At 35.3% G+C, this 13,755-nt stretch overlaps 1 protein-coding gene and 1 long non-coding RNA gene across 2 annotated transcripts; one reads left to right on the forward strand and one right to left on the reverse strand.

The window, feature by feature from the left end:
- Positions 1–852: 852 nt before the first annotated feature.
- Positions 853–9,688, forward strand: LOC141481371 (uncharacterized). The gene is made up of 3 exons (XR_012464920.1): positions 853–894; positions 5,616–5,811; positions 8,473–9,688. It is a non-coding gene; the product is annotated as an uncharacterized lncRNA (long non-coding RNA).
- Positions 9,689–12,114: 2,426 nt separating this feature from the next.
- LOC141481518 (uncharacterized) lies at positions 12,115–13,155 on the reverse strand. Its single transcript, XM_074173139.1, has one exon. The coding sequence runs from the start codon at positions 13,153–13,155 to the stop codon at positions 12,115–12,117; it is 1,041 nt and encodes a 346-aa protein (XP_074029240.1).
- Positions 13,156–13,755: the final 600 nt, after the last annotated feature.

Here is a 13,755-nt window from a genome sequence, read left to right on the forward strand (position 1 = left end):
TCACAGTATAAAGATAATGAATCTTAATACTATGACTGAACGGAGTGTGAAACGAAAAATTATAAAGTAGGTACGCGCCGGTGGTTTGTCAAATTGGAAAATGTAAATTATCATTGTGTTCAAGACGTTTCTTTGAACTGCTTTACCTAATACCCCCTAACCTATCCCAATTTGTAACAGCATTTTTTCCTTAGGCCGGCCACACACGTAACGGTATACATGACAGGTAAACCTGCGCAGGTTTACCTGTCATGTATACCTGTGCAAACTAGAGTCCACACACGTAACGATATACCGTACGTTTAGCTCAGTTGAGAGATGGCGAGCCAAGATGAAGATGATATGATAGCTTTAGTCGGATTGTGTGTGGTTTTAAACAAGAAGAAGAAGTGTAAACGTAAAATGTGGAGTAAAAAGTGGCTTACTAAAAGAAATGAATACACTCATACAAGATTATTGAAAGACTTAGTTGGTGAGCCTTCAGACTTCCGTAATTATTTGCGGATGGATGAAGACGCCTATAAACAGCTGTTGTTACTCGTGACTCCATTAATTGAAAAGAAAGACACGGTTATGAGGAAACAAAAGACACTCTCTTCACGGAAGAAGCCCGAACTAAACAAAACTACTGCGCAGGCGACCAGACGTACTCACACACACGCTCAGGTCTAGGGTATAACTGACGACTGCGCAGGTACAAGATACCAAATCTCCGTTCCTGTCAGGTGACCGGCGCAGGTCGCTTCGCCTGTGCACTTTCGCCTGCAGCGACTGGCACACACGCTCCGGTTTGCCTGCGCAGGTGACCTGTACAGGTTTACCTGTCATGTATACCGTTACGTGTGTGGCCGGCCTTAAGCAGTTGGAACTAAAATAGGCAAGATGAGAAAATTGGTAAGTCTCAACCATAAGTATATGAGTTTATTATTCGATGTAGTCTGTGTTTAATTCCAGAAGGTGGTTAGAAAAACATTTTTTCTCTATATCGAATTGGTTACAAGTATAAAAACTGTTTGACGTAGTCAAGCCTTCGGCGGTGTTGTCAGATTATTCAGTATACGGTTGAATTACGTTTAAATAATAATATTGGCTAGGTTTGTATTTTCTAGTTTCCTAAAAGGTTATATTTGTAATTTCAAAAGGTGAAGGGTGAAGTTTTCAACCATGCATCAGGTTTTGGGAAGATTTCCATTGGAAATGATTATTCAAAATGGGTACGCTAGCAGATTTGAAATGTTTACAGCGAAAAAAAAACCCTTTTCTCTATTATGAAGGCACTGACCACTACTCTATGGCAATTAATAACACTATTCTCCATTTTGCAGGAACTGTATGATACATATGATCCATCAAAATCATTGGGAACGGCCCAAAAAGTTGAAGCTTTCAAAATATCATATTTGACTTACTATAATAGTAAAGAAGCTTTGAATTTGTTTTTAAACCAGATCAATGAAGTGCAGTTTGAAATAGATGATAAAGTTATATCAGGTTATAAGCTTCTTTCAACAATTAATTAAGTTTGTTGTCACATTCAAATGGCTACAAAACGGATTCAAATACCTCTGGTCGATCTAGTCAATCTAGTGGTAATAACGGTGATATTATAGTAGATAATAATAGACTACCTCTGCTGCCGAAAATTGAAATACAGGAATTTTCGGAACAAATACGTCAGTGAGAAACGTTTCATTCGCGCTTTAAGAGTATGATTCACAGTAATGCCTCTTTGATAGATTAAGATAAAATTCATTATTTAGTGGAGGGTTTATCAGAACCGGCCTCGGGAGTTTGTGTGGAACTTTTTATCACCGGCGATAATTATAATATATTGTACAAAGCTCTGACCAAAAAATATGAAAATAAACGAAAGTTGAAGGACAGTTCATCACAACAAATTTTTGATGTCAAGCCTTTGCCAAGTGAATCTGCAAGAATTTGGATTTATATCTAGGGGAATTCGGCAGTGAAAAAATTGAACTCACCAGTTTTAGCAGATTCAATTTTACTGTATTAGGCTTTAGCTAAATTAGATCACGATTCTGTTAGGACTCTTTCACACGGGGAGCTTCACGTCTCTCGCTCCTATACGGGAGCGTTTATCACTCCTACCTACCGCCCATTCACACCGGGAACCTTCTTAGCTCCTGGCTCCTTGAGGTCGGCCATATAATGGATCGCACGCGGGCTGTTGCCATATACATTCTCTACCGTCGACACAAATCTCGACGACAGAAACGCCAACGATCAAGAATGGCATGAATAAAGTTGCAAAATCTACATTGAGCACCTTGTGCAGCGTTCCATCCAACTGTTTACGACTTCATTTCGGTCCTTATAAACGTCGAGACTTTTATAGTCCAGTCATTATAGTAAGTTCACCTCGAAATTCGAGATACCCAGCTGTACGTCTGTAAATACTTGTATATTGACACCCTAAAAGTTGTCTCAAAACCTACATATGGTAGGGTGTAAGCAACTATTAAATTTCAAGGTCAAAGGTCGCAAAAATCGGTGTTTTGCGCTTTTTTTGGAAATATCTCATTTCCTATGGGTTCCTATAAAGTTTATGAGCGTGCCCTGGGGCATGCTCATGTTGGCAGGTAGTGGATCGCTGAGGGTATTGTTTATTTTAACCTTTTGATTTTTCTATCAGATATACAGTTTTTAAATAGGTCTTAAGTAATACCCGAGAATACCTACCACAGAGAAGCGACATTAACGTCGGATCCTTTGATGTTCGGTGTCCCAACTCCGAACCGAAGATTTTGAGTGATAGACAACCTGGTTCACTGAGAAAAATGACCTCTCAGCGATATACACGAATAAAATTATATACTCTTACGTTCTAGTATAGTACGTGGGCTCTCTGTGAAATATAAAATTATAGTGTGAAGGGCATCTTACTCCATTCAATTTTTATATTGCTAATTTATTATTATTTATGATGAATTGGCTTTTAAGAAATGAATTAAACTACTTTATTTTGTAAATCCAATTCATTAGATAGAAAATTAAAATAAAGTTACGATAATAGAATAATGCTTATATTATATAATCATTTTATATTCTCTGAAATAAATAAGTCCACTAAGGATGAAATAAATAGAAGTGACTTTTGTTATTTTATGTAATCTTAACTTAAACTTTCATTAACAACATCAATACAATATATATTCGATATTCGAAACTGTTCCCCCGGTAGAAATTTCTGTAAATAGATTGTTAAATAAACATTCCAACTGATATATAAAATCAATGAATTCATCTGGTAGTGAGCGCAAATTTACAAACATGTTTTTTTCCGTAGTATAAGCTTAACAGACGATTTAAATCCAAAGTCCTGCACTTCGTGCTGAAAGAGTGACACACATAACATGTATGAACTTGAAGAGCTTTTTTTAAAATGTATCCACAAACGGAACTGAATGAATTCTGAGTACATACATCTTCATTTTTATTATCATAATCCGGAAGGGCAAGGGCTGGAGAAAAGTGATTGTCATCTGATATAAATATCAGATGGATTGTATACTGATTAATAAATCATCTAAATCATTCTTACAATTCATATGATTGGAATGAAAATAATTTTGGCAAACAACTTCCGGAATGCCCTTTGAAATTGTATGGGGGTCGGATTAACATTGTTGTCTTGCAGCACCAAAAAAATTTTCAAGACAATCTGAACTGAGTCGTCTCGTTTTTAAATATTTATAATTTAATTTGGAAAGCTTATCCCATATTTTAATTACAATATTCATGGAAATAATCCATCATTTTCTAAATTTGACTCGATTTGTGACATTTTTGTCCTCTGAATTGAAAACTTCAAGATTTTTCAAAAACGTTAGAGCCTCTTCAAAAAAATCTAATTGGAATTTCGAAGCTTCGAAAACGTTTTTGTATTTATAGGGATGTCGTAACGAACACGAATTCAACAAATCAAAAAGGTTATTGAATGTCTCTATTACTTGAATTGTACCAAAAGAAGAAGCAGGAAGTAAGTTCATTGCCACGAATGCATTCATTCCACTGGCAACTGTACGGCTTAGAACTTGGGTTGCTAGACTCACTTTCATTTTTTCAAAATTGTTCGGAGTGATATGTGATTTGGTAAGATTTGGTGCAAATCTATAAAATTGCCCTATGTCTTGCTCATAAAAAGAGCGCACAAAAGACCAAGATGTACTTTTGCCTTCAAAATGAAATGAATGTTTTAAAAAATTGTTTCTAGTGGCTTTTATCAAATGACTTGGATCAAAAATATAAACAAGTTTTTTACCACCGAGCTCAAATTCAGATTCTTCTAAAGTGACCCCTAATAACTTTGACAATTCATAAAAGTTAGAGCCCATGTCACTCATGATGCCATCAACATGCAGACCTATATTGGATAATTTAGAAATGCACTTATCTAAAATATCACGTAGATTTTTTGCTGGTAGCTGTGATTCAATGAAAAAAAAAAAAGAAATCGGTTGTTTCCAGGGAGAATAAAGTCCTTTAGCCATGATAACGAGAACATTTCTACATATGGAATTCCTCTTATTTGCCTCTCCAATATCTTCGAAACCAATAATTTCATCACAGCCTGTATCAAAAAAAAGATTGCATTTTAAAGCATCTTTTCTATAGATATTACACATCGCTTGTCCTGTTCGAGCATTGTTTCAATTTTAATTTCAAGTGCCTTGAATATTGCTGAATTTTCCAAGCCCGTCCTACATGATATTTTTTGGGTCATCCTTTGCAAACATCGTTTTGTTGGAAGAGTCAATAACTTGCTAAGACGTCTATAATTCCTAGAACTTGAAAAGTAGTTGATCAAAGCAAACTGCTTCACTTCTGAAGAATATCTGCGAGATATAGGTTTCTTGTTCTTTTGTACAACATGCGATTTTATCACTTCCGATAAAGGATTCTCAAGAAACGCATCACACCCTTTTAAAAACGTATTCACTGATAAACCGGTTGTCGCCTTAGATCCCTTTTTGATTCTCTCCCTCCGTGAAATTTTCAATTTACTTCGCAATCTTCGTTTTCGTGGAGTATTGCTGATTAAATTCAACTCAGTTTGACAAGTACAGAGGTATCAGACAGGTACAGTGGGATTTGATGAGGTTCATCCACGAAGGGACGATTCTGATCGGCCACGCATTGGACAATGACTTGCGTGCCTTGAAGCTAGTTCATCAAAACATTGTTGACACTGCTCATGTATTTCCCCACAAAAATGGTCTTCCATATCGAAGGTCGCTGAAGGATTTGGTATCGACCATTTTGAATCGTAATATACAGATAGGAGCAATAGGTCACCACAGTTATGAGGATGCTATCGCTTGCTTGCAGCTAATGTTCTGGAAAATGAAAGCGGACTTTCACATTTAGTCATCCCTTCTTCACCCTTTTGTTAATAAATAACTGCTGAATAATTAAATTCAGCATATTGTTGTTGGGGTAATTATGTTGTTTATACTATTCGTGATATTATAACAAATATATTCTGGAACCATATCTCAGTCTAAATAGTTCTATTGGAAATAATGCCGCTTGCAAAGATTTCGTGAGTTATGAGCCATTGACTGAAAAACAATGAGTTTGGTTTTTTGCAGATATCTCAAAAACTATTCGCTATTTTCGTAATTTGGAAAAAGTTTCAAGAAGAGAAGAAGTTTTCTCGGAATGAAGTCATACCTTTCGGAAATGTAGAACCAATATTTATAATTTTCAAAGAGAGTTGAAGATACGTCCGAACACGGGTACTCTCGATGGTGCCAATCACGCCAACGTTGGACTTTGAATGAATAGGTAAATATTGTTTCGTCTCATTGAAAATCAAAATTCGGAATTGAAAAAATTCAGGCACCTACTAGATAAATGAATGACTAATAGTCCGATGTCAAAGAATTTTGTTTCTACTTTAACAGAAACATTGCAAGTCCAATAATTGTTAAAAATAAATCGGAGTTTTTTTATTTGTAGGTAGCTATTTTTTCAAAGTCTCATAATAGATTACAGTTGGAAATATGAAAAAAATAATATTTTTCAGTCTGATATCAACAATTCGCCCAGCTTGGAAATTATACTATTGTTCGAAAAATTGTTAAAAACAATATTGTTGAGAAATCAGATTATTTTTCCACAGTTGATGATTGAGACCTCGTCATTTCTCCAGCCAAAAAGAAATTTTCCCATCAGTTTGCTAAGTAGTTCTCAACTTTCACTTTTCATCTGTTTGCCTCATTTCTGCTATTCAATTGCGAAGGCGAACAAAATTGATTTTAGAGAAATTTATCATGTAATAATAAAAATGGAAAGTACTCTCGCGAGAATATTTCATTGGGCTGGTGTCAGACGGTAAATCCTGCTCTTCTACGTAACCAGCAGGAGTTTCGGAGTTTTTAATGAAATTTGCCTATATTCTTCGGTAATAAGTCAAGTCAAAAGATGCTTCATTGTCTGAAGATTCATATCTTTTTGACAAAGCAATCCTCAAGATGTTGGATAGAACGTTTCGACTATATTTTGAAAGAAAATGGTTTCAAAAATTCCCAAGTAGATCGTAGCCTTTATATATTGGGTATAGGTAATATAATTGAAAAAATATTTGTTGTTTTATATGTAGATGATGTATTGATATCTGCAAAAGACATAGAAGTAATGAACAATTTCAAGCAATATCTGATAACTATTTCGCATGGTAGACTTATCAAACATAAAAATATTTTTAGGAATAAGAATCGAGAGAATAAATAACAAAACTAGTTTAGATTGAAGTTTTTACCTGAATTTAATATTGATTAAATGTAACATGAATGATTGTAAAAAGGTGAATTCAATAAATTAAACTACGATCTTTTGAATATTGATGAAAAATGCACCATGTAGAAACTTGATTGGTTAACTCGTCTATGCAATGCTATGCACTGGATTTGTGTTTGGCAATTAATATTTTGAGTAGATATCAAAGTAAAAATACTCATGCACTTTGGAAATGTCTGAAAAGAGTATTAAGATACATAAAAGGTACAATTGAAATTAAATTAACATATTTTAAATGCGATTATGTCAGTCTGATTGTTGGTTATGTAGATTCTGATTGGGGCAAAAATGAAAGTTACAGTTGCCGTTGCATCCACTGATGCTGAACATATGGCTCTTTGAAGCAGTAAGAGAAGCTATCTGGTTAAAATCACTTCTAAGTAGTATTAATCTTGTTTTTTTGAAATTAATTGTTACATTTGAGGATTGTAACGGTTGCATATGCTTCGCCAACAACCCGACTGATCATAAAGGAACAAAGCATATTGATATCAAATATCACTTCTCATGAGAACAGATTGAGCAAAATACAATCATACTAAAATATATTCCGACTGGTGAACAAGCTGATGCCCTCACCAAACCTTTACCAGGACCAAAGTTTGCAGCAATAAGAATGTCCATTGGTTCACATTAGGACTTGAGAATTATTTCAATTCAATATTTTTTTGAGTGGGAGTATTGGGTTGGATTGGGTACAATATTTTTGTTAATAAAAAAACTATTGAATAATTTCATTCTGTTATTGTTGTTGTTTCAATTATTTTGTTTATAGTATTCGTGATATTATAACAAATATAATCTGGAACCATATCTCGACTGAAAATAACAAAGATTGCGAGAGTTATGAGCAATTGACTGAAAAACAAAGGGTATGGTTTTTTGCACATATCTAGACTATTCGGTATTTTCATAATTCGGAAAAAGATTCAAGAAAAGAAGTTTTCTCGGCATAAACTCCCTCTCAGAACTGTAGGACCAAAGTTTATAATTTTCCCAGGGGCTCCGAAAACGGGACCCCCTGCAAAACAGATTTCTAATTTTCGATTCGACTCATTCTATATACGTTTCCGAAATACTCACGAGTTTCCAATCGTCATCACATTTCTTCGAAAAGATAGAGCATATGACACGAGCTCCTCATACTATGCGCCTCGTTTACCTGTCATTCCTCATTGAGTTTGTGGTAATTGTCGAATCTCAAGTGGAGTGAATTTTAATTAGATTTTCAAATTTTATATAAGAAATTTGGCTGCAATCAGTGATTTTATAGTGGTAATTAGATGGAAGTTTGATTTTCATTGATGATGATTATTTTATTCACCTCTGTTGATATTATCTTTGAGGTGTATTGGAAATTAATTGTCCAGAATATTATTAAAATAATTCTTACCATTTCAGTGTCACTGTTTTTCAAGTTTGAAAGCCGTGGATTTTTAGAATTTTTGCAAGCTATGATGGTCAAACCTCTGAAGAAGCTAGCCACTCGCGCCAGCGAAACGTCAGGAATAAATTCCAAAAATCCACGGCTTTCAAACTCGAAAAATAGTGACACTGAAAACCTCAGCCGCGAAAGTCTAAACCATTTTGTCAAATCTTACCATTGATATATGTTCAGTATTAATGATTCCTTTTACCATTTTTCAGAGAACAATGTTCAAACGGATCGAATTGAAGGACTCTCTTAACGGAAAGGAAGTCTTCAGAGAGGTTAATATTCCAAGGTCGATGGGACCATTTGTCGCTGATGCAAACCAATTAACGTACAACTACCCGTACCCTGCAGAATCGCATGTTTTTGTTCCACATTTTCAGACATTCAACAGCAACTACCATAAACAGTACTCTGTGAAACCGACTGGTCCTTCATTGCGAACACACCAAAGACCATCATCATATTTGGTAGAAAGGTCAAGAAAACAGAAAGTTGGACCTCTTGCCCGTTCAATTGCCTTTTATGTTCCTGCGGAGACATTTATGGCATTACTAAGTATTTGGTTCCTCGAGATTTTCTAGCAACTTTCGGTTATCCATCTGAATCAAATCTGCCAGAGAACGTTTCTTCGAGTTGGGAAGAACAGAGTCGTCCTCTTGGTGACAGGATTTATGTCAAAACGTGCTCTAGATGCAAAGACATATTTTGCGTAGCTGCAGATTACTATATTACAATTATTAAAAAAATGTTGCCATCATTGGAGTAGGCTCAAAAAAATCAGTAAAAACGGACTACTCAGTTATGAATGCTGCGGTCAAGAAAAGGGTTCTGAAGGGTGTACAGAGAGTGGATGTCACCTTCCGATAGAACAAGTGATGCTGGTTATGTCTCTACGAAACGAAATCATATGATGAATATATATTCGTATAAAGATGCTTATGCTGTTGATTGTGAAATGTGCTACACAGTTAAAGGCCTCGAAATGACAAAAGTCACCGTTGTCGGTATGGACGAACGTGTTGTATACGATGCATATGTGAAACCTGACCATGAAATAGTCGACTATAATACCCGCTTTCCTGGAATTACGGCGAATGATGAAGAATACACGAAACATCAGAAAGTTACAGGCGGATTTCATGAAGTTTATCCACGAAAGGACGATTCTAATTGGCCACGCATTGGAAAATGACTTGCGGGCCTTGAAGCTAGTTCATCACAATATTGTTGATACTGCTCATATATTTCCACACGAAAATGGTCTTCCATATCGAAGGAAACTGAAAGATTTGGCAGCGACCATTTTGAATCGTAATAAACAGATAGGAGTACTAGATCACGACAGTTGGGAACGTGCTGTCACTTGTATGTGTTATGTATTCAAAGACCAGACTGCTTCCTGATGATCCTTTATTTTATAATTCCACAGATATTCTTTACATTTTACACTCGACAACCATAACCTACTTCTAGCTACCATACTATACTAACTATCTCTCTCTAAAATCTCTTATGACAACTGACTGGGTTTTTAGGTTCGAATATACATGTTGGAATATCCACTTGCTCGGTTAATACTCTACATTTCTCTTTTAATTAAATATTCAATTTTGAGGGAGGTTTTACAATTCTTCCAGAGCGAGTTACAGTAGGAAATGATTTAGTGGGAGAAGCTGAAATAAGGGTTGTGCTGTTTGGTATACTTGATTCAAAGTTTGAACTGTGATCTGTATTAATATTATTTGAACTTTTTTCAGCTTCTTTTACAGTAGTATTAGTGTTATCATTATTCAATTCCCCATAGGTTTTAGAATGTAACATATCAGAGCTACTTGTATTGGGACTTACAGTAATTTTGGTGTCTACTAAAACTTCAGGTAATATCGGTTCATGCCGATTAGTTCGCATATCATCAGAATGAACAAACTTTATTATATTTTCTATTTCTTCTAAATAGGTATTGTAACTTAAAACTTTCCTTACAATCCCTTTCTGCCATAATTTAGTACGTTTATTTTTAACGAAAACATGTTGACCGAGTTTGTACAAAACACGTTTGTTGAAGTCAGAGAATGTAGATGTATGTATTATGGCAAGGTTTCAAGAGACTGAACCGTGTTCTAGGTCTGGTTTTGAAAATGGCTTCAGCAGGTGAGATTCCCGTTACTGTAGAAGGGACATTTCTATAGTTAAACAAATGGTGATTTAACAGGCTTAATTCCATTTGATTGTAAAAATTATACAAAATCAGTAGCATTATAAGGCGGTCCATTATCGGAAACGAGCTCAACAGCTAAACCAAATACAGAAAATATGTTTTTTAATTCACATATCTTTTCTAATGCATCTGTACCATTTTTCATTAATCTTACTTCTAACCATTTTGATTTTTGGTCCAACAACAATAAAAATGTGTACCCTTCTTTCTTTAAAAAGTCTATGTGAACTCTAAAACTGTAAAATTTTGATGTTCTTGACATATTTTACAATTAGAAATAAACAATTCTATGTCAGTATTCATATTAGGCCACCAACAGTACGAGCGCATCAGCATTTTACTACGAACGATTCCATTATGTTGTTCATGAAATAATTTTAAAACTTCCTTCGGCAAGGACATAGGTATAATTGTTTTGTTTCCCAGTAAAATACAGCTTTGCTCTACTGATAATTCATTTCGTCTCTTGTAAAACGGCTTTAAATTTTCATCGAATATATGTTCAGGCCATCCAGAGATTATAAAATCTTTTACTCTGGTAAGTATATGATCTTTTTTAATTTCCTTAGATATATTACTAGAATTCAACGGTATCTGATCAACTAGATTAAATGAGTATAAAAAGTCAATAACTTCTGTTTTATCATTGCATGGTAAACGCGACAAACCGTCAGCATTAGAGATTGTTGACCCTTTTCTATATTGAATGTCGTATTGATATCCTGATAATGTGACTGCCCATCTGGTAATTCGAGCCGCAGCTGATAAAGGTATACCTTTATTTTTTCCAAAAATGAATTGTAATGGTTGATGATCAGTCAAAAGAATAAATTTCCTGCCAAATAAATATTTATGGAATTTTTTTACCGCAAACATTATGACTAAGGCTTCACGTTCCAAATTACTGTATTTTTTTTCTGTTCCTGATAGAGTGCTTGAAGCAAACATAACTGGTTTTTCAACCCCATCTATTTTGTGACTTAGAACGCTACCTACACCATAACTACTAGCATCAGAAGTGACGTATATCGGAAGTTTTGGATTATAATGTGTCATAACAGTATCAGAGGTGAATAATTTTTTGCTTAGCTCAAAAGCCTCTTACAAGTTTTTGTCCAACTCTTGGAAAAATGAATATCTTTTTTGCATAGATCATAGAGTGGTTTTAATTTTGACGAGAGCATTGGAATAAATTTTCCATAATAGTTCAACAATCCAAGATATGCTTTCAGTTCAGTTGGTGACCTTGGTGTTGGTGTTAACTTTATTGCATTTATTTTATCTTCTGTTGGGTGAATCCCCTCGACATCAATGATGTGACCTAGGAATTCCACATGTTCTACAAAGAACTTGCATTTTTTTTTCATCTATCTTAACATTGAATTCCAATAATTTTTTTAGAACATTCCTAACGTTTTCATAACATTCTTGCGAGGTTGTGCCAAAAACTAGTATATCATCAAGGTAGCACTTAGTGTGGCTAGCTTTCAATTGTTGATAAGCTCCTTTCAAGTCTATTACAGTGAAATACCTTTGACCAGCTAGACAAGCAAATATATCTTCTGGTAACGGCAAGGTGCAATTTACCAATGGTAAATTTACAGTCTCTGACTCCGTTTTAACAAAAACATTCGTTTCACCAAATTTTGACACCTTGCCCAGTAAGGACTCTTAGATCATAATTTACTGAATGTACATCTAAATTTGACAAATATTTGCTGAAATCTTCTATATGCATTACAGTTCTGCATGCTCCACTATCGATTTCAAAGTTAACAGTTTTACCTTCCACCTCTAGGGCTACTTTTTCTGGACCCATCTTCCCTGACTCAAGCGATGATAAAAAACCCAATACCAATGAGTTTTCCTCCTCTGCTGACTGATTCTCCTCATCCATGACATTGATGTTGGTGTTTCTGCATGCACGACTTGTATGGCCAACCTTTTTGCATCTGAAACACTCCCAATTTCCTGCAGGACATCTCTGGGGATCATGTTTTCTAGTACACCGAAAACATGGTTTCCATTGATTCATCTGGGAATTTGGCAATTCTTTTCTTTGATTTAGCCTGCTATTTCCTGGACTGGCTTCCTTGTGTACAAACTTTTTCTTGAATGACAATTTATCTAAACCTTCAGATATACAGGACATACTACTTTCTGCTCCCATGGACTTTACTTGACCTTCTGCCAATTCCATTGACAATGCAGTGTCATAAGCTTGTTGAAAGGTTAAAGTGTCTTCGGACAAAAGCTTCCGTTTCAGTGCAACAGACTTAGCACCACAAACTAATCTATCTCGTAGACATTCATTGAGAAACTGACCAAAATTGCAGTCTCTGGATAGATTTTTGAGCTTTGCGACAAATGACTTTATATCTTCATTGGGCTCTTGAACTGCATTATAAAATTTGTACCGTTCTGATATGACTAGTTTCTTAGGGCTGTAATGTGTAACTAGAGCTGCCTTTAGTTCATTGAATGATTTGGAACTTGGTAGATTTGGTTCCACCAAATCTTTCAGTCCATTATACGCTTCACCACCTATCAGTAAGAGTGGAACTATCATACCATCATCCACGACATTACATATGTAGAGTTGCTCCAATCTTTCAAAGTATGATCGGACGTCAGTCTCCCTGGGATTAAATTGCTCGATAGCTCCAATCAACGACATATTCTGGATATTTGTCGAATTGACAAAAGTAACCGTTGTCGGTATGGACGGAAGTGTTGTATACGATTCATATGTGAAACCTGACCATGAAATAGTCGACTACAATACCCGATTTTCTGGAATCACAGCACAACATATGGCAATGAAGAATACTCAAAACATCAGACAGGTACAGAGGGATTTGATGAAGTTCATCCACGAAGGGACGATTCTAATTGGCCACGCATTGGACAATGACTTGCGGGCCTTGAAGCTAGTTCATCAAAACATTATTGACACTGCTCATGTATTTCCTCACAAAAATGGTCTTCCATATCGAAGGTCGCTGAAGGATTTGGTATCGACCATTTTGAATCGTAATATACAGACAGGAGCAATAGGTCACGACAGTTATGAGGATGCTGTCGCTTGCTTGCAGCTAATGTTCTGGAAAGTGAGAGCGGACTTTCACATTTAGTCATCCCTTCTTCACCCTTTTGTTAATAAATAAGTGCTGAATAATTTAATTCAGCATATTGTTGTTGATTCAATTATTTTGTGATATTATAACAAATATATTTTGGAACCATATCTCAGTCTAGATAGTTCCATTGGAAATAA

This window comes from Leptinotarsa decemlineata, unplaced genomic scaffold (genome assembly GCF_025532065.1).
Source record: "Leptinotarsa decemlineata unplaced genomic scaffold, Ldec_3_MD MMD2_tig00000199_RagTag_RagTag, whole genome shotgun sequence".
In the NCBI taxonomy this organism is placed as follows: Eukaryota; Metazoa; Arthropoda; class Insecta; order Coleoptera; family Chrysomelidae; genus Leptinotarsa; species Leptinotarsa decemlineata.